This window comes from Trachurus trachurus, assembly GCF_905171665.1.
Source record: "Trachurus trachurus genome assembly, chromosome: 8".
In the NCBI taxonomy this organism is placed as follows: Eukaryota; Metazoa; Chordata; class Actinopteri; order Carangiformes; family Carangidae; genus Trachurus; species Trachurus trachurus.
Genome location: NC_139905.1, coordinates 8,439,882 through 8,461,611, shown reverse-complemented (window position 1 = coordinate 8,461,611; position 21,730 = coordinate 8,439,882). Strand labels below are relative to the sequence as shown.

General features: G+C 41.4%; 2 protein-coding genes across 2 annotated transcripts; one reads left to right on the top strand and one right to left on the bottom strand.

Annotated features, from left to right (window-relative positions):
- Positions 1–190: 190 nt before the first annotated feature.
- Positions 191–1,703, bottom strand: cldni (claudin i; the record flags this gene model as incomplete). The annotated part of the gene is made up of 2 exons (XM_083977279.1): positions 191–694; positions 1,572–1,703. 2 exons carry the CDS (start codon positions 1,701–1,703, stop codon positions 191–193), a joined length of 636 nt encoding a protein of 211 aa, XP_083833405.1.
- Positions 1,704–5,678: 3,975 nt separating this feature from the next.
- ppp1caa (protein phosphatase 1, catalytic subunit, alpha isozyme a) lies at positions 5,679–19,770 on the top strand. Its single transcript, XM_083977773.1, has 8 exons — positions 5,679–5,792; positions 6,292–6,412; positions 12,407–12,538; positions 13,233–13,463; positions 14,153–14,257; positions 14,921–15,144; positions 16,707–16,841; positions 18,627–19,770. Exons 2-8 carry the CDS (start codon positions 6,358–6,360, stop codon positions 18,744–18,746), a joined length of 1,002 nt encoding a protein of 333 aa, XP_083833899.1. The 5' UTR covers positions 5,679–5,792; positions 6,292–6,357; the 3' UTR covers positions 18,747–19,770.
- Positions 19,771–21,730: the final 1,960 nt, after the last annotated feature.

The following is a 21,730-nucleotide window of genomic DNA, read 5'->3' as shown; positions in this document are numbered from 1 at the left end:
AGACAAATATTCTTGGTAAGATATTTGAGTTTTTGCAGTGCGTTATGCACAACCCAGAAGAAGCTTTTATCATCAGAATTCAGTATTTACAGAGACGTTTCTTTGTTTCTTCTCAGTCTTTCACCACCTAACCCCCTCCATCCCATACATCCCCTCCCTCCCTCCCACCCTGTCTGTCAGACTCGAGTCTCTACACGTAGTTCTTGTTGGGGGCTGAGGCTCCGTTGCTGTAGTACTTGGCGGTTCCTCCTGACCCTCCGGACTGGGGCCGGCTGAAGCAGCACAGCAGCCCGCCGGCCAGCAGCAGCAGCACGCCGCCCGCCCAGCCGATGAAGATGCACGCCCCCAGCTCGAACTTCTGCGACTGAGGAACCAGCGGGTTGTTGAAGTCCTGCACGGTCCTGTGTGCGGACCAGCTGACGGGGATGATGAGCAGCAGGCCGGACAGCAGCAGCCCCACGCCGGCCACCAGGCTGATCTTCGGCTTCAGGTCCTCGTTCTGGACGCAGGTGGTGAAGTCGGCGCCGCAGAACAGGACGAGGAGGCTGAGGCCGCTCAGCAGGCCGCTGATGATGGTCATGGCCCGAGAGGCCTGCTGGTCGGCGGTCAGCACCAGCACGGACTCGAACCTCTTACACTGCTGCTGGCCGGTACTCTGCACCACACAGGTCATCCACAGGCCCTCCTGAGTGCTCTGCACAGAGAGAGAGAGAGAGAGAGAAGCAGGACATCAGTCATGTGACATATCATACACGTTAGGGGTGGGAGAAAAAATCGATTCACATAAATATCGCGATATCGTTTTTGACGATTTTTAAATCGATTTTTTTTTTTCAAAAATTGATTTTTTTTTTTAAATTATTATTATTATTATTTTTTTTTTTTTTTTGAAATATTGTGCAATGCGCATTTGTTTGCCTTTTTTACATACAGAGAGTACAGGTTTTGAAAAGGGTTTAGGTTCACTTTATAATGGAGTATGGTAATTTATAGGCTTCTACAGTATTTGTGTGCAGATAAATGTAAAAATCGAGAGAATCGGCAATATCGTAGAATCGCTACCTTTATTCAACAGAAAAATCATCAGTGATAATAATCTAATCACATAATAAATAAGAATATGACTTTTAACCATGCACTTCAACTATATTTTTCTAATTCTACTTGTTTACTTTACTTAGTGACACAATTCAGGAGTGTTTTTTACCATTAATACTGGAGCTAATTTCCTGAATACTTAAGTAGCAACACTTTGATTAGGTTTTCTAAGCATTACAAAACTTATCATAGTGAATTTTTGTAAAAGAGCAAATAGGTCGATACAATCGACGATACAATACGATACAAATTACTTTATTAATTATAAAGTTAATTATGTGTCTGGCAGCTCATCGACCATTTTGCAGAAGAGTTGCAGATGGCTGTAGGTACAAAGGAGCATTTTTACAATGACCCTTATGAAGAATTAAAGGCCCCATGTGTCTATATATTTGCATATTTAGTACAATATGATGATGATCACTCATTAACATCACGTTGTTACACTGTGTGGTGTAGTTTCTTCTCTTTACCTGTGCGATGACGATGTTGGATCCTGTGAAGGAGGAAACTTTCCAGCGAGGGACCACACAGCAGACGATGGCCCCGACCAGGCCCAGGACCCCGATGGCCACACATGTGATCTGAACTGCAGACGAGCCCATCCTTTACTGGAGGAGGAGAAAAAAAAACAGAGAGAGGACGGAGATTATTAACAGGTTTAACTCTTTGCTCTTCAGTCTGTACATTTCCTGTTGTTTTCAGTTTAAAATTTCCTTTATGATTTTGATTTTCTATGTCTTTTTCTTACTTTCACCTGAGGGCAGATACTTCTTTTTTTCCTATTGGCTCACTCCCATGATCTCACAATGTTTATTTATGTGTTTCTGCTTCACTTGTTAAGTCTAGTCTTCCCTTTTCTCCTCCTCCTCTTGTTTTGCATGTATCCAGTTTTGATCTACTGTTACTCCACTGTTCTGTATCACATAGCTGAACACACACTCAGACGAACGCCCGTTCCCTCCAACAGGTCCTCAGAGGAAAATATGTCCTAAGGCTATGTTTTTTTTTAAAGACGGGGTCCTGTCGTGACAGGCCCAGACCTCCAGGATCTCCACCCAGGACCTGCTGAACCAGTCGCTCACAACTTCACGTTGAAAAACATCTGAATTACCGTACTCATTTTTTTTCTAGGATCACTTTATGATTCAACTTTGAAAAATTAAAGTTTCAATTAAACAAGTCCAGAGAGAAATCTCAAGGGATAAGAATGAGCTTTTGCATGGAAAGTGAAGTTTTTGATGCTTTTTAATTGAGTCGATGGCTTTTAATCATCAAATTAAACCTTTTTAATAGTTTAATTGCTGCTGCTTTACTTTAATAGATGTTATGTTTTGATGATGAAAGCAAAAACAAGTGAATACAATTATAAAACATCAAAGAAATCTGACCCATAAATCAAAGCTCCAGGAGGGAAAAGTGCACAATACATTTAAAACCAAAAAGATGAAATATGCAAATTTGGTTTTACACTTCTTTTTTTTTCTGCGTCCAAATAATCTTTCCAGTGACACACCCTGTCCCTTTGTTCTTCAGTCACACAGACCTAATCCTGCTCCACCTGGAAACACTTTTTTTTTTTAAATATAAAAATGTTTAAACATTTTGTTCTATTACTCCTCTAAATCTTGTGAAATAGCAAAAACTCAGAGCTAATAACCCAGACAGGGTTGGAGCAGCAGGGTAAACTTGTGCTGGATTTAGACCGGGACAAAAATATCTCACTTTTAAGCATATGTGACCCGCCCCAGATCACAAACTTCCAGAGCAGATTAAACACTGAAATCTAATCTGATGTGGGTCACTGGATTTAAAATCAGACTTTAGTTTTTATTTTTATCCTTCGACATCATCCATAGTTTTAATTTAAATATCTGTCCCATGGATGCTGGTTTTAATTAGATGATGCATGTCCAAAAAGTAAGTACAAAAGTTTTCCCTTTTCCAACCTTCAGCTGTTGATTTGTATATTTTTATTATTTTATTTTTTTCGCTGGTGCCCATAAAAGCCAGTCAACTAATCCTCAACCAATCCCTTCATCCTCTGTCATTTCAAGCTTTTGTAGAATCATATCTCTTCTCAGAGATCATCCTCAGTCCATTTCAGTAAAAAGTGGGTAAAAAAAAAAAAGAGGTTTACCTTCTTTATTCTCTGTCTTCTGCTGTGATTTTTTTTTTTTTTTTTTCAAATTAGACGCAGTTTTCTTCTTCTTCTCCTTCTTCCTTGTGTTGATTTGAAGATGCTGTTTTCTAATGAGTTGTCTTGTAGCGGGAGCAGGTATATGTAGAGGAATGTGAGGTGTGAGGTGGGGCCGGGCTACATGAGGGGAGGGGAGGAGGACCTCAAGACCAGACTGGACTTGTCCCCATGAAAATGTTTCCCCCTCTTTTTTCCACCTGAAACCCGCCTCAGCTCAGAGGAAGGAGAAAAACAAACTCTGAGTGTTTAGGAAGAAAGAAACTGTAATTTCTCATCAATTACGTACCATTAGGAAATCCAGTTTTACACTTGTCATATAGATATTGACTAAAGCACAACCATCTCTTTTTATATCTTATATGGTGTGAATGTCTGTGTCTTGCCCCTTCTAGATGAATAAATGTATAGGCTATTGTATTGTATTGTATTGTATGATTGTTGTGATGACTGTGTGATATAGTGATGGTCCTTGGTGAATCATTTTGGTTGTATCCATCACAAGTTGCCAGAAAAAGACAACTGAATCACTTGGACCGCTGCCCATCTCTCTCTCTCTAAGTCTAAATAGATACAGCCTCTGCCTCTGTTACCTGCACACCTACTTACCTGTGTCGAAACCAGCATGACGTAAGTCGGGAGGCTGAGACTGAGTGGGTTTAGGATTTTTTTTGCGTAAGATCACGAGCAGGGTTTCACATATGGATCATACATGGGAAGGAAAAAATGAGGAGAATGGATGTTGGGAAACCAAAGTAAGACTCAGACAGTGACACATACACATAGTTTTGGTTTGAATAGTACAGTAGCCTATAAGGTGACAAATTTAGATTGAGGTTTGAACCCGGGTTCATTCAGAGAGATGGAAATACTTTGATCAGGGCAACACAAACACATGGATATTAACTTACAGATCAGTTACAACAGGAAGCTCTTCCTGACAGTGTGTTTGTAATTTTACACCACTAAGCACATCAAGGACCGGTATTGTTTTTACTGCCCAGTGACATAACTTCCTTTACTACATGTTCTGCTTCAGTAAATGAAACATTAACGTCAAAATGAAAATTTAGTATAACAAGGAAAAGCACTTACAATGCCTGTCACGATTTATCAGGAACTAAAAATGGGAAATACAGACAGATCATAACAACGCCTCCACTTCAGTCTGTGTATGTTGATGGTATTCATTGTTGTAGCAATGTATTTCTGCTGAATATGTACAGTCTATCTACACATTTAAACTTCAGCTAAAGATAAGATTTTACATCTCTGATTCTGAATGAAACTGAAAACATGATTAGCAAGATCTGGACAAAAGTTGAAAAACAGTAAAGAAACACATAGTTTTTTGTTAATTACAGATATCAGGAAGATTTGCAATGCCCATAGTGGAATATTAAGTTCTCTGGTCATTTTAGATATGGGTTAGGGCCTATTATTCTCTTTTTCTATGTACAAGCCTGATTATCTCCTATGTATATATATGTTTTAATATAATAATATATATTATGTATTTAATATTGTAGGCTATTTAATATTCTGTATTTAATTATTTTGTAATGAAACAGTGAAGCCCAATAAAATTAACTTTTTGGACAACAAACCCCATTAAACTGTGCTCTTGGGTGTATTTTAAGTTTTGTGTTGCAATTCTAAATGTGAACACTAGGTGTCGCACTTTCTACTCCCGTTTAATTCTCCATGACGTCGAGGTAGCCTACCCTCGGGAGGGGCGTGGTCAAAGACGGACCCGGCAGGCGTCCAATCAGATACGAGTATTTTGTTTCTAAATTCTCCGACGGACCAATCAGGTTCTTAGAAACGTGTGATGAGTTGGGTTTGATTCAGCCTCCTCCTGCGCTGCCGTAGACACCTCGGTGAAAAAAGAAAAAGAAAAAAGGCCCTCCTCCTCCCAGCGTTGCCAGTTTTGCGATTTTCCCGGAAAACAATGGGGTACTTAATTTATAAGTGTTTGGCTGGATTTTCGCCGTCTGGGTGATTTTGAGTGTGTGCGTTCATTACTTTATTTATTTTGTAACTATTTACTGTAGCCTGAATAAAATATGAATAAAATATGAATAAAATATTAATTTGTCAGTGTTGAGGCGTTTGTAGCCATGGACCTAAAGGTGAAAAAAATACCGTTTCGGGAAAAGTGTCTTTAATGTTTATGGTGTTATTTTATATATATTATAGTGCATATTTTCAATTATAGCAATGTTGTTGAACTTTAAAAGCAATATATATGGATTTTTGTGTGCATATTTTGAGTTCTGGTATTGGGCTGGTTTTTTGAGTTGCTGTTTGGCTGCTTCTGCCTCACAGACCTGGCAACCCTGCCTCCTCCTTTAAAGTTCCTGGGGGAAGAGTCAGTCAGTGAAGGGACCCGGACGAATCACGGGAGAGGGGGGCCAAGATTGAGCTCACAGGATAAATATTTATACATTATTCATCCCCGGGAGGAGGAGTGGTGTGGTGTTGAAGTGAAGACAAGGTTTGGGGACATTTGATAATAATCTGATCGTTGAGTAGCGTTACATAGCTAACGTTAGCCGAGTTGAGCCGTCGCTGCTGGGTTTTTTTTTATATAGCAGTAGGAGCGAGGAGCTAACTAGGCTAGCTCGGTTAGCTCCAGCACCAGCAGCTCATTCAGCTCGTTCCATTCGGCTAACGTCGCTCCGGTTAGCTCCGCGAGCCCCTCTCGTTGGCCTAACCGTTTGTGATTTAAACGCGTTCCATTCCATTCCACAACAGTAACATCCGTTTGAAGTGCTTGTGATTTTTAAACGCGTTCCATCCACCAACGGTAAGCGTTAAAAGTGTTTGTGAATTAAACGCGTTCCATCCAACATTCAGTAACCGTTTAAAGTGTTTGTGATTTAAAACGCGTTCCATCCAACATTCAGTAGCCGTTAAACAAGTGTTTTGTGATTTGAACGCGTTCCATCCAAGAACGGTAACCGTTAAAAGTGTTTCTTCTCTTGATATCGAAGGTGCAACACGGAAAACAGACCGAACCAAAGGGCTCCACTGCGCGAGGACGTCAGAAAATAAAGAAAATGGCGGAGCCGGACAAATTAAACATCGACTCTATAATTCAGCGCCTCTTGGAAGGTGAGCAAAGAACCAAACCCACTGTTGATGCTGTTGTGCTTGTGTTTTATTATTGCTGTGTTGAAAATATGTATTATTATTTACACCAGGGTTAGAGTTAAAGGGAGGTAGGCAGGTTATGTAGCAGTAGTAGCAGCAGCAGCAGCAGCCTAGTTCAGGCTCAGTGGTGGTTGTTGGATATGGATGACAGACGGTGGGCAAATAAATACATCCTTCTGTTTTCAGATTGTTTAGCAAATGTTATTTGATGATTTGATTGAGTTGACTTAGCTGATTTTGGTAAAGGAGCTTATTGTGGTGTGTGCAAATCAGAGGAAATGGGAGGAACGTTGCCATCACTGATTGAATCCATACAAACTACACTTCCTCATACATTGCTGTCTGCTTAATTGTCAATATTATTATTGTTATATTATTATAACCTTTATTTAGACTAGGAAATATATTGAGGCAGGCCCAGTGGGCCCCAACTTAAAATTTGGAGCGCAAACAGAAAATAGGGGCACAAATCAACTTGGAAAGCAAATATTCACATTTCCTTTTCATTTATGATCCTCTTACACCTTAGCCTGCCACCTGTAACAACAGATTCCAGATTCTTTGAGTGTTAAAGAAAAAAAAACAGCAAATTTACTGGTTGCACATGTGCAAATAGATGAAAAATGTAGGCTACTTTCAAATTTTTGGGGCAAAATACCCCCATTTAGGGGCAGTCTGGAGCCGTTTGAGGTAGCGACCTCATTTACAATATAGCCAAGACAAAGAAGTACTTTCGAAATACACAACCAACATATCAGTATTGGAGGAAAATATCCCATTAGAAATAAATTGACAATTAGCAAGATTAGTCAATTATAAAAACATTACTAATGCATTGATCTTTTCCAGAAGCAGAGCTTTCTTGTATTTTATCACCATTTAAAAAAAAAAAAAAAAAAAAAAGGAGACATTAGTGAGATGCTCGGAGAGTGGCTGTGGGACAAACAGTGTTGAAGTCAGAGTCTTTATTTTCACCCCATTTGTTGCCCTTTCCCCAGGAGGGCTTCTCAGTTACTTGGGTGGACCATGCCCTGTGTGTAGTGCTCACTGTTTTGCACTTGCATTGTGAGGGATCTGATTACGATTTGCAGCCACAACCTTCCCCAGAGTGACTCGTTAATGAGGTGTACAAACAAAGATGCTTTGATTGGCACATGTTTGCTGTAACACTGTGAGAAACTGCTGGCTGGCGTTGTCTGCTGTTTGAAGGGAGACACGAACTGCTTACATTATTTATTGGTGTTACCAAGATTTGGAAAAAAAAAAAGAGATGCAGATGAGAATGAGAATTGCTCTTCTAATGTGATTATAAAACATCTATTTGTGTGAATTATTTAAGAGTTCAGGAAGCGATCTGGATTTATTTTGATGTGCGACATGAAGGCAGGGATGGAGCGGTTTCAGTAATCTGTGTTGGCTCCACAAGACCCAACACAAACCGCGCTTTAAATGTCTGAATGCCCACTGTATACAGTGTGTGGAGACAGATTTGTTATGGTTGGATTTGTATGTGTATGAGGGGAAAACAGGGCCCTTTTTTTTATCTCCACATCCACATGATGATTGTGTAACAGGAGCCCTGAGGACATCAAACAGAAGCATAAATCTCTTCAGATCCAACGGTGCAGTTCATCTAAAGAGCACAAGAAAGGTTGTGACCTCTGTCGACCGTCCTTTAGCGAAGGCAGGTGCACGGGGGGGGCGTGGAAGTAACGCCCGTTCCACACGTACACCTATATGTGTTTACCCCTGTGGTGCTGTTGTATGGAAACATCTTTGCTTCACTTGTTCCCGAGGAGAAGCGACATCATGTGTCGTCGGTTATGGGTCAGAGATGCGCCTCTTTAGTTTCAGTATTATAAAACTGTTTTGGTTGCGAATGAGGAATGTCGTATACAGAGTGTTTTCCCACAGCGCTCCGTTTGTTTACCTTCTTAAACATAGGCCTAAGCCGAGCTGCTGGATGTGATTGGGATTATTCACAAATATGCATGTGCGGCTATAGTTGCCTCCTCGGAGTTTGACTTTGTCTGTAGTGTTTTAGCGCTCGGGTTGGTTTGTTATACTCGGGCTGTGATAAGGTTGTCTGCCAAACACAGAAGAAGACAAACAGGCCTGATAGTGGCAGTATTTATATCCTCTTATGTAACTCACTTGACCTTTTTTTTTTTTTTGTCAGCGTTTGTGGTTTTATTGCTGAGAATAACCACTCACTCGCTGACTCGTTGGCTTGTTGAACGTTAACGTTGCCGTGTTTATCTGCCCTGTTTTAAGACCGCAGTAAAAACTCGCAGGAACATCCGTCCCAGTCGCAGGTGCCGTGTCAGAAAGATTGATAAATTGATCCCACACGTGTGTATGTATGTGGATACCTGAAGGTAAACCCCCTGCTGCTCGCCGACTGTGCTTCTAGACCAAACCAATTAAATGCGTTTGGATAATGAGAAGTTTCAATTGGATTACTTGTGCAGATCTGGAGTGAACTCTGGTAAAAGCATGTCTGGAGAGCGTGACATCATGTATAAGCTCAGGCTGAAACAACCGGAGCGTCGAGTCAGGAGGCGCTGCCCCCGCCCCGGACCAAACCAACTGTTGAGTCCAGACCGGCGCTCCTGAACTGTCCGACCGACCGACGCCCCGGCTGCTGCTGCTGCTGCTGCTGTTTGTGTCGTGCTGGTCCGGCTCTTTGTTTTCCGCCCCCCCCCCCCCCCTCTGGAAAGCCTTTTGTCCGTACCCCTCATGATAAGCTCAGTGTTGCCCACTGGCTGTGTGGCTAACTTTGGAGTAAGCTCTGTCAGGGCTTAGCCTCCTGTAATCCAGGTTTAAAGTGACAAGCAGCGCTGCAGTATTTATACCTGCTTTCACTTGTTTGGTGAACTCGCTTTTAGACGCCACGTCAGGATAGAGAGCCATTACTCCACGTCCATTTGTTGATTTTATGTATTTTTTTTATTTTGCCCTCGCCCTCCCTCTCAAAGTGCTTTGCAAGCACTATTAAAACTGGATTAGTTTTAATAGTGAGAGAGAGAGGATCTGTGACGACGTGTCTGCTGCTCTACATGTAACAAGTCACAAGAAGGAAAATGATTCACGATTTCCACGGTTACGGTTCATCACTCGAGGGCCGACAGACTTCCCCCACATCAGATTCCAATTTCTAACGCTTCTTATGTTAAATATTCAAGTTATATTCAAATTTAAATGTGTTTCTTTTTTTTGAAATCTCATTATATCCACCTATACCAGCTTATTATTACGTCCAGTAAAGGGCATTCCAACCAAATCTGTTATGTAACATTTGCAGCACTGTTAAGTTTTACCAACTCGGTATGAAACTTCAAGAGGAGAATCTAAATATTATAAGTAGTGGTGCAACAGTTGATCCGTGATCGGCACATAAGTGGTCCACAGATCGATCGATAAAAAGAAAGTGTGGGAACTCGTAGATGCAGTGCCCCAGCCGAATAAAGGGGCAATTAAAAAAACGTTGAAAATTTGAAGCTGCAGCTTTACACACAACATCTAAATAGTTTGTTTTATCAGCATGTTAACTACCCCCAACGTTGCGACGCACAACGTTAATTTGCGTTGTTGTGGAAGGCACATGTTGGAACATCAGTTTTCACCTTCGAATGTTCTCATTTTGAAAATAAGTTCGATCCAACAGCCCTACATCATCACTCAATGCTTTTGTTTTCCCAAACCTCTGCAAGTGAAATGTAAGTGCGGTCAGCAAATATTTCTCATAATGAGAATTGATCCGCAGCATCAAACTATTTACATCTAATTGAATCTCCGTCTGTCTCAGTGAGGAGACGGTGCAGTGTGATAATCTATCGAGTTAAAGCACCGCAATTTGATTCTTACTTTTGTGTGTGTTTTTGCTCTGACACACAGAGTGGAGGAGCGAGTGCTCTGTATTCACAGGGAAACTTCCTGACCAGTCAGTGGAAAATTGTCTGATCACTCACATAAACGTTTTTTTCCTCTGAGCTGATTGATGGCCGTCTGCGCGCCGCTGTCACCCGGAGACAAAATGCCTGATTGAATAAAGCAGCGTTTTTTGTTTTGCACCGGTGCCAAATCCTGCTCCGCTGACGTCAGTGTGTGTGTTTTCATTAACGGGGGATTCAACTGTAAAGGACGAAACATTTTTTAAGAAACAGGTTTTGGTTAATTGCTCAACAAGTCCCATTGTGAAAGTGTCGGCGGTTGTTGAACTGGAATATCTTGTTTTTTATGGGATGGATGGATGGATAACCAGAAGGACTGATATCGGTTTGCTGCTTTGACTCTCTCTGAATTTAGAAACACAATAACAACAGACTTAATGTAGTAAAATGAATCTTATTTTAGACATTTTGGGAAGAGGTTCTCATGATTCATCCTGGATGTCGCTGTTGCCTTGGCATCTAAAGGCGTCGACAGCAGTTGTTGTTGTTGGTGTGTATGTGTGTGTGCGTTTTAACCAGCACCTGACACCTGTTTCATCAATTTCACCCTTAAACCGGATGAAGCCGCCCCTATAGGTAAAGGAGCCGCGCCTGGATGGATTTCATTGGGTCATGATGAGACGCCGGCAGTGCACAGTTTGTGTTGGGAGCCGCTTCAACCAGAACATGTAGGAATGGGGGCGTGATTGATTCTGTCAGCGATACAAACAAACCGGATTCCCATCAGAGACGAGTCTTGCATAAGGGCCACCGCACACACACACAGAGAGACACACACACACACACACAGACTGACTGCCACAAGGCACGGTGTGTCAGCCCCGGGGTTGGCATGTCATTGATGTCAATGGGCAAATATTTAGATCTGAGTTACGAGCAGGAAGTCCCAGTTGGATCCGAATCCTCTGCGTCTGTCTGGGATTGTTTGAGTTACTGTCGTCGTTACTGACGCTGCTGCTGCTGCTGCTGCTGCTGCTGCACTCCCACCTCGTCCAGCTCTTGAACCATGAAACTACATTATTTCTTGTTCTTTTTTGAGACAAATAATGTGTCAAGAAAATAAATTGCTTTTTTTTCCTTTCTTTTTCAATACTTAACTCAGAGTTGTTTGACTCCATTCAGTATGTGTGTGTGTGAGAGAGAAAAAGTGAAAAAGCCTGACGAGGAGTTGAAGTTGACGGACCTGCTGAATTCCTCAGATGGTATCAGCAGGATGACAGGAACAGAACATCGTCTTTTTCTTATTATTACATCATTTTTTTTTTTTATTTAACCAGGCAAGCAATTAAGAACAAATTCTTATTTACAAGTGCAGCCTGAACCAAAGAGTAAAGGCTCTTTGAGGGGGGAGAGAGGTGCTAAAAGTAAAAACAAGGTCATATAAATTACAACCTTGTTCTTACAGATGATATTTGATTTAATTTAATGTTCCAACCTGTTTCCTGGTGTGATTACAACGTGGCGTGGCGTGCCGGCCTTTGTCAACAGTGCAGTGCACATTAACAGAGTCCTAATTACGTGTTTGCAGCGTCTCTGCTGCTGCAGCTCGAAGGGGGAAGTGGGTTTTTGCATCTTTTCTGTCGGCTCGGGTCTGAACCGCCACTTACGCACAAAGACCTGCTCTTGTGGTCAGTCTACTCTCCACTGCTCAGGCCTTTCTCTAATGTTGCATCCACTTTGTGTACTGTATATTACACAGGCTCATCTTTTTGAACAGTGTGTCTGTCTGCAGCTTATTAATTCAACATCTAGAGCACGGCGTTGTGGTTACCTGACACAGAATCGAGCAGCATTTGGCCGGTGGGAGGTGTGAACTCTCCAGTCTGGTGGTCGGCCTCAGCATCCCGGGATCACACTTCACGGCTGTTCTTTATGTCGCTCTCTCTCTCTCACAGCTCTGAGCCATACGTGTGTTTGTATGTGGTTTTATTTTTATGTTTTTGCTCTGATTGTGCGTCCATTAAAACGTCTGTCCCTTCCTTTCTTTTCTCTTTCTCCTCAGTCAAGGGGTCTCGACCAGGGAAGAACGTCCAGCTGACAGAAGGCGAGATCCGCGGCCTTTGCCTCAAGTCCCGTGAAATCTTCCTGAGTCAGCCCATCCTGCTGGAGCTGGAGGCTCCCCTCAAAATCTGCGGTGAGTCTTCGTTGACACAGACTGATGCAAGACTAAATACACTCAGTATGTAAAGATGTGTTCATCATTAAAGGGATAGTTCACCCAAAATTGAAATTGCACTCATTATCTACTCACCGTCATGTGGACTAAGGGCTGGGAGAAGTTTCAGAGTCCTCCGTGGCTTCTCTGAGTTACAGGGGGTCTCGGCGTAGCAGTGCATGTCCATATGACGGTTGCAAATGGATACCAACTGTCTTCGTAAACAAAAAGACACACCAAAAAACATCCAAATACCTCCATGCTGCTCGTATGTAATGTTCGTCTTGTATTGAAGCCCTGAAATGTGAAATTGTCCCGAAAAAAATTAAATAAGTCTATATTTCAAGCTTGTTTTGTAGCGGAAGCTTCTCTTCCCAGTTCATACGAAGACAGTTGGTATCCATTTGCACCCCCTGTAACTCAGAGAAGCCACGGAGGACTCTGATACTTCTCTCAGCCCTTAGTCGACATGAGGGGGAGTAGATAATGAGTGAAATTTCAATTTTGGGTGAACTATCCGTTTAACGTGACACAGAAAGGACACACCTGAAACTTCTGACATGTGGAGCTCCTCGTGCAGCAGAAGCAGCAGCAGCACTGACACCAACATCCTGTCCTGCCCTGTCCTGTCCTGTGGGTGTGTAACAAAGCTCTTCTCTGGCGCCCTCTGCAGGCGATGTCCACGGCCAGTACTACGACCTGCTGCGGCTCTTTGAATACGGAGGCTTCCCCCCAGAAAGCAACTACCTGTTCCTGGGCGACTACGTAGACAGAGGGAAGCAGTCGCTGGAGACTATATGTCTGCTCTTAGCCTACAAGATTAAATACCCAGAGAACTTTTTCCTTCTGCGTGGCAACCATGAATGCGCCTCTATTAATCGTATCTACGGCTTCTATGATGAATGTAAGTGCACACAATGAATTAAAGTAGAAAGAAAACACACACATACATACATTTGCATTCTTTAGGCAAGGCAAGACATTTTTTAAATAAAAAACAAAATAGTAAAAACTGGAAACATTAAACATACATTAAAAGCAAGAAAAAAGATTAATGAAAAAACTAGACTAAAATGGAGCAGAAAATATAGTATAGTAATAGTTTTCAGCATGAAACATTGATTTGTATTAAAACTATTAAGAGGACTTACAGTGCAAATCCACTGTTTTGAGGTAATGTGGGAGATTATTTTTGTTTTATGTATTTAAGTGATATTCTGTATGGATTATTGAAGTTTTTAACGGTATATTTGTGTTTTGTTCTTTTGTATGTTAGCATCTTGTGTCTGATGTAGAGGATTTATATCCTGTTTCAGATGTATTTTCATATAATTTCATAAAATTATTAATTTAAAGTTCTTTACAAGAGCTCAGCACATGAAAAGAGAAATGTTTTTAACCTGGATTTAAAAGTGTTTACAGTTGAGGCTGGTTCCAGTTCTGCTGGTTTGTTCCAGTTGTGTGCAGCGTTACGGCTAAATGCTGCTTCACCATGTCTAGTTTGAACTCTGTGCTCCACTATCTGACCTATCTACTGGGTTTGTACTCCACTAACGTCATTCATGTAACTTAAATCCTCCTTTTTGTTCGCAGGTAAGCGACGGTATAACATTAAGCTGTGGAAGACCTTCACAGACTGCTTCAACTGTTTACCTGTGGCTGCCATTGTAGACGAGAAAATCTTCTGCTGTCATGGAGGTAGGTCAGACCGCTTTGGTACAGGAAGTGTTTACATTTAATGATGGGATGAGAACAGGTCTAAAGGTGTTTGCACACGGAGTCCTTTTTTTGTTTCGTCTGAAATTACTGCACGTTAAAAAATAAAATTGACCGACTCCAAAACTTTTCGGAACAGGTTAGATTTTCTGTGTTTTTCGCATCTGTGACAATCACATCGGTGTTTTGAAGCTGTTAGATCCCGCTGAACTGCGTGTGTGTGTGCACCCGCCGCTGTTCATGATCATGTAAATTGGTCGTCGTCTTTTTAATGTGGGGCTCCAGTTGAGCCAATAATCAAACTGTTGCACTGACATCTATGGATGACATAATCTATGGAAGTGATCATGATAATTCTGTTCTTGACGTCCTCTCTGGATTGGATGGACACAATATTTTCTTTTTCTCTTTGTATTTCTCGATAAGTGAGAGAACCACAAAATCATCCTCAAAGCGTGGTGACTTTTGTCTCCCTCTCCGTAGTTTGGGACGGAAAATAAAAACTCATGGTAATAAAACGCATCCGACTCGGTGTGTAAGGCGCCTGTGCGTCACGATTTCTGTCAAGTGACGGATTTAAAAAACTCAGATTCATTGTGCAAAGACGTTAAGTTGTTCTCCGTCCTCGTCCTCTCCTCTCCGCAGGCCTCTCTCCCGACCTCCAGTCGATGGAGCAGATCCGCAGAGTAATGCGACCCACAGACGTGCCTGACCAGGGTCTGCTGTGCGACCTGCTGTGGGCCGACCCAGACAAAGACGTGCTGGGCTGGGGCGAGAACGACCGCGGCGTCTCCTTCACGTTCGGGGCGGACGTGGTGGCCAAATTTTTGCACAAACACGACATGGACCTAATATGCAGGGCACATCAGGTAACGCTCACCCGCCGGGTTGTCGTGACCGAGCTCAGGTTGAAAAGGCCGGGAGGGTTTTGTGTTTTTGTTTTGTTTTTTTTACCTGCTGACCCTGTGAACTGAAGCGGCGGGACGTCTCTCTGTCCTCTTCAATGTTTCATGAAAGGAGCGGCGGCTCGTGTAATCCACTCACAGTTCACAGAGGAGCAGCTCCAGGTTTTATCGACACTGTCAGAGGTGTTAATTTAACCGTATTGATTATCGAGTGTGTAGTTCACTGTGGTGTTTAGCAGGAGCCACTGTGTCGAGAGCAGGCGGCAAACACTGAAATACCAAAAGTCAATCATTCCAGTGAATTAATCCTCATAGACTCTGATGGTGAGGTGTCTAAATTAACACCAGAAATAAACATGAGAAAAAATGTATTGCAAGTTTTCTGAATGTTATGTTTATATATGCAAATGAGACACTAGCTCATTAAATATGCGCTAATTTGCATATGTTGCCAACAATAGAATCACCAATATTGGATTATGCCAGATTCAAAAGCTTGGTTTCATTTAGGGATTGTGTCTACGTCGTCTTATCAGTCCATACATCAGGAAATACAGTCTAGTCATAAAAAAAAATCAATTTTCGCCATGTTTTTGGTTTAAAATGTATTTTAAACCCGCCTATGAATGATAGTATATCAACAAACCCTTCTGTAAAAAGAAGCAGGATATAGATAAGAAGGAATTTGGAAAGTTTGGTGAGTGTAGGTACGAGGGAAATACACGGGTATTTCATATCTTGGTTCATATCTAACGGCCTAAAAGTTCTGTATTGTAACATTCCCGACATTTTTATTTGAAACCGCTATTTACAAACACAGCACCTATTCAAACCATTAGTAATAGACATCCTAAACACATGACTGATGACTGAACAACACAGCATGAAGTTATTCATATGAAATGAACAGAACTACACACATACAGCTGTGTGAAAAGTACTAACTTTTGGCGAATTTATCTGGAATTTACGGACGCAATCAGGCGAAATGAAGTAAAATAAGCAACAAATTGTATGATATTGATGTTTTATTGCCACTAGTTTGAAAGAAGACATGTTTAGGAAGCAAAATATCACAAAAAAAGAGGGAAATGGCATTTTCTGAGGTGCTGTCTCGCCTTAAATGACTCCTCAGGCTGCGTCCATCTTCAGTCTGAGATTCAAAAATTGTTTCTAATGTTTGTTTTTTTTAATAAAAGGACAAGATTGTTCAAACTTCAGGATGTTTACTACAATTCTTAATAATAATACTGCATTTTATTCATAGGAGCCTTTCAAAAACATCCTCACAAGATAATAGAGTTGAACAGTAATTTAGCAACAGATCAATAAAATCTGCTTAAAATCAGATAAAACAGGAGGAAGTTGATGAGGATGTGTGATATCCTGTGAAACCTTGAGGCGTTTATCTAACATCTAGTATCTGTTAAACAACCTGAACGTCACCGTCGCCTTCCTTGTGTGTTTTCATGCAGTGTTAAAATAAAGTTTTAATAAAGTTAACCTCCCCTTATCTCCGTCCTCAGGTGGTAGAAGACGGTTATGAGTTTTTCGCCAAGCGGCAGCTCGTCACCTTGTTCTCGGCTCCCAACTACTGCGGAGAGTTTGACAACGCCGGTGCCATGATGAGCGTGGACGAGACGCTCATGTGCTCCTTCCAGGTGTGTGTAGTGTATATAAGTGTGTATACAGGTATATGGGTGGGAGTGGGGGCAGTGGTGTAGTCTAATATACTGTACAGGTAATACTCAGAAAATTAGAATATCGTGAAAACGTTCATTCATTTAAGTAATTCAACTTAAAAGGTGAAATGAATATATTATTTAGACTCATAACAGGCATTGCAAGTTATTTCAAGCTTTTATTTGTTAGAATTTTGATTATTATGGCTTACAGCTTATGAAAACCCCAAAATCAGAATCTCAAAAAATTTGAATATCGTGAAAAAGTTCAATGTTGTAGCTCAAATTGTCAGCCAATTAATCCAAAACACCTGCAAAGGGTTCCTGAGCCTTTAAAAGCTCTCTGTCTGGTTCAGTACAGTTCGCAATCATGGGGAAGTGAATGAACTTTTTCACGATATTCTAATTTTCTGAGTATTACCTGTATATCTATGTTTACTGCTTTTTAGGTGGGTAAACTGTTCATACTTGTATCACTGGTGGTTCTCAAACTTTTTATTACATCAAGGACCCCAAAATTGACACAAATTAGACCACGGACCCCCATTGGACAAGATTTTGAAGCAAACACCAGAAATACACAAACAAATCAATGTACATTTAAATTAGGCGTACATTTTTGAAAGATTATAGAGACGTTTCTAGAAAAAAGTGGTACAATTTCAAAAAAATAAAAATACTAAAAAGTTGTTCTTTTTTTTAATTGAGAAAAAATAGTAAAATTTCTCAAAAGAATTCTAGAAAAAGTGGTAAAGGTGCGTTCACACCGGACCTTTTATTTTTGTCGCTGTCGCTCGTATCGCTAAAAAAAAATCGCTCCGTCGCTCAGCTGCATTCGCTCGTCAGTTTGTCACTGACTCGCATTTTCGCTTTGATGGCATCATGCCCACTGCCATGTGTCTCTGTTTACACCGGCACCACCGGGGGATTACGGCAGCTGATGAGCGACGAGCGACGAGCGACTGACGGCCAGAGAGTTGGGATTTCTCATCTCGAGCGACGTTTTACATTGACTTAACATGTAAACTCATCGCTAGTGAGAAAAACAAAAGGTCCGGTGTGAACGCACCTTTAGATTTCGCAAAAAATTATAGAAAAATGTGGCAAAATTTCTCTCTCTTTTTTTTTTTAATTGTTTATTAATACAGGACAGTGTACAATACCATTAATCACTTTTAAAATAGAGAAGAGATGGTTGTACCAGATTTAGCCACTAGGGCTAATTTCCATCTGTAGTCCCAACATAAAACTCACGGTAAAATACAGATCGCAGAAAAATACAGATCACAGTAAAATACAGGAGAAACCAAGACATAGAACGACACAGGTGAACTCTTGGACGGCACAGAGGCAACACACACACCACACCAACATTGAGAACACAGACCAACATTGATAACAACATAATACAAAAAGGGGTAAAATTTCTTGAAGGAAAAAAAAAAAAGGTCATACAATAATGAAAAAAAGTGATAACATTTCTGGGGAGAAAAAAAAGTTAAAAAATTCTAAGAAAAAGTGGTAAAATTTCAAGAAAAGGTTGGGGATGCCCTTGAACCCTGTCAACCCTCCCACTTTGAGAACCATTGACATTTACTTTAGTTAGATTTTGTGGTTTTGTTGTGCTGGGTCTACTGAAATATTTATGCATTTTCAGTGGGTATACTGAGTATACCTGAGTATCACATAGACTACACCACTGGGTAGGGGGGGTGGGGGGGTCATGACCTCTGCTGAACATCTCCATCTCTCTCTCCCTCTCAGATCCTGAAGCCGGCCGATAAGAAGTTGTATTCTTACGGCGGCGGCGGCGGAGGAATGGGATCTGGGCGACCGGTCACCCCGCCGCGAAATTCAGCCAAGTCCGCCAAGGCCAAGAAATAACACCCGCTGGGTCCCTACTCCCCCTGCCCCCTCACCCACCACCACCTCCACCTCCCTCTCCAACAACCTGCCACCCCCCCTCTCCCCCCACACACACCCCACACCCCCCTCCTCCTCTTCCTCTCTCTCCCCCGTCGGCCCAACACTTTTTTCTCCTCCTCTACCTCCCAAACTTGTTTCTCCCTCGTCACCAAACAGCAACAAAAGCAAACAAGTGTCCAGGGTTCAATCATGTTTTTTCTCTCTGAAACTATTTTTAACTGTTTTGTTTGCGTGTAAATTTTTTTGTGTGAGCGAGTGAGTGTGTGAATGTGTGTAAAAAGTGAGAGTGATACAGAGGGAGCTGCTGTATTCTGTATGTATGAGTTTATTATTTCTTCTTTATTTCTTCTTTTTCTTCCTTCCTTCCTTCCTTCCTTCGTACCCTCTGTTCAGTTTCCTGTCATGTTGTTGCGATGGGTCCGAGCCCATCCATGATGTTCATTCAAACCCGGGGGAGGGAAAAGGGGTGAGGGAGGGAGGGAAGGAGAGAGAGAGAGAGAGAGAGAGGAGCCTTGGCTGTTTATGTTATGTTAAGGCCTTGTACTGTTTAATGGTAAACACAGGGTTTTGCTGTGTGAGGGAGGAGGGGAGGGAGGGAGGGGAGGGAAAGGGGGAGTCAGATGGATGAACGAACGGCACATAAACCACACACTGGTGCACCGGTGGAGACGTGTGCAGGTGAATCATTGAATGAAACAGATTCACAATAAGATGATGACATGATAATGTGTTTTTTTCTATCTCTCTCTCTCTTTCTTTCCCTTTTTTGAAAACCAATGATTTGAGAACAGTCATGGATGTGAAATAGTTTTTCTTTTCTTTCTTTTTTTCTTTTTTAAATGTAGATACATGGAACCAACATGGTTGTTGATTATAATTATTATTTTATCTTCCCTTTTTTTTTCTTCTTTTTCTTTTCTTTCTTTTTTTTTTTTTTTTAGTTCACTGAAAGTTAAGATGAATAAAAATAACCATTTATTTGAACGACGCCATCATGCTGATCACTTTGTTGTTTTGCCGCCATCGCTTTTCGTCCCCGTCCGTCAGCGACCTGTTGCCGTGCACGGCGGCTGCTCTGCTCTCTGGAGGGTTAGAGAGAGACGTCCTGTCACCGATTCGGCCCGGTTTATAAACCGTCGCTCTGGTTCGGCGAGGTCGAGCCAAAGAATTCGGACTGTTGATCACAAGAAAAAACATCTTTTATTAATCGGGGAAACTCTTCAATGTCCGAGGTTTAATATGTTTTCAAATGGATGTTGGACTATCACGACGAGCACATTCATCACCTTCTCTTCTATATGTCACGTCTCGTGTGGCGAGTCGACACCACTCTGTATAATCCAACAGGTATTCCACGACTTCTCACTGAACACGACGACACTTTATTCTCACTCAAAGACGCCGACTTGAAGAGTTTCTGTGGTTTTTGTTGTGATCAAAGGTAAAAGCTCATTAGAAGGAAGATGAAGCGACGATGAGTCATCGCTGCGACCTCTCCAGTCCACTTCATGTGAATCTAAAAAACAAAACAAAACACACAGCAGAGAGTGGGTTTATGTATTCAAATCTAAACCCACATGTAACGTGTGTGTGTGTGTGTGAACTGAAGAGGTCTCGCTTCAACCCTGAAAATTTTAAAACCGGCAAATTCCCCCAGTTAATGGACAGAAGCTTAAAAGTCTTTTTGGTTGCGACTCCCAGATGAGCAGCTGCTGCTGTACAGCAATAAGCAAGTAATAATAATAATAATAATAATGATGATAATAATAGTAATAATAATACTTTTTGATGCTGCTTATGTAGAGTGCTTGCTTTGCTTTTGACTGTCGTTATCGTTCTACGTTTATTTCAGCAACTTGTTCTTGAAAGGAAAAAGAAAAAAACCTTAAGCCATAGACAGAATCAAATGATTAAATATAAGACGTGAACCCTTCGACATATTAATTCTGATCCAGACACATTTTGTGCATCTTTATTTTGGCTTTTTATTTCCATTTAAAAAAAAGAAAGATAATAGTTATAATAATAATAATAATTAGTTTTCATCATTTCTTCATGTCTTATCCCCGAGTGGAGCTGGTGAACAGGGTGTCTCCAGTGAACAGGCCAGAGTTCAGCACAGGCTGTTGCAACTGGTGTTAGAGAAAAAATACATTTATTTCCACAGTGTTTCAGGGTCTTGACTCATGTCTCCTAATAACCCACAAACACACACCCACTCTCTCTCTCTCACACACACACACACACCCTCTCTCTCTCCTGTTACATAATAATTAGTGTCTGGTTTTGTTTGTCTGCCGTCTGTCCCCATTCATTCGTCCGTCCGTCCGTCAGCCCTCTGTCCAAGTATGAACACATGCAACTGCAGCTCTCCAGTCCAGACTGCACAGCCAGTACTCATTGGTCTATAGCTGAGTGTTTAGTGCTGCAGACACAGTAAAGCACAGACACAAACACACACACACACACACACACACACACACACACACTCGAGCAGAGGGGTGGGGGGTGGGGGAGCTGGAATCTGCCCCACCTCTTCTCCCTCCCATTTTTCTCAGCCAGAGGTTTTCAACTCAAGTATACCTCAAAGAGAGTCAATGTTTTTCTTTTTTTTTTCTTTCTTTCTTTTTCTTCTTTTTAAATGTAAAGTAAATGTAAGTAATTAAAAAAAAAAAAAAACATAACATAAGAAATCCCGCTACGCTTTCTGATATAGACTTAATAATTTGCATAATAGTGCAACTCATAACGGCGCCAGGTATCGTGTTGAGGGAAGGAAGCACCAATGTGCGGCGCTCATGTTTCACTTCACATCCAGTAAGATCCAACTCAGGAAGTGATATTTAAATCTATATATATATATTAATAATATATATATATGTATGTAAAATGGGTGGTGTGACTCATTCATACATCAGCAGCAGCAGCAGCACCATCATCAC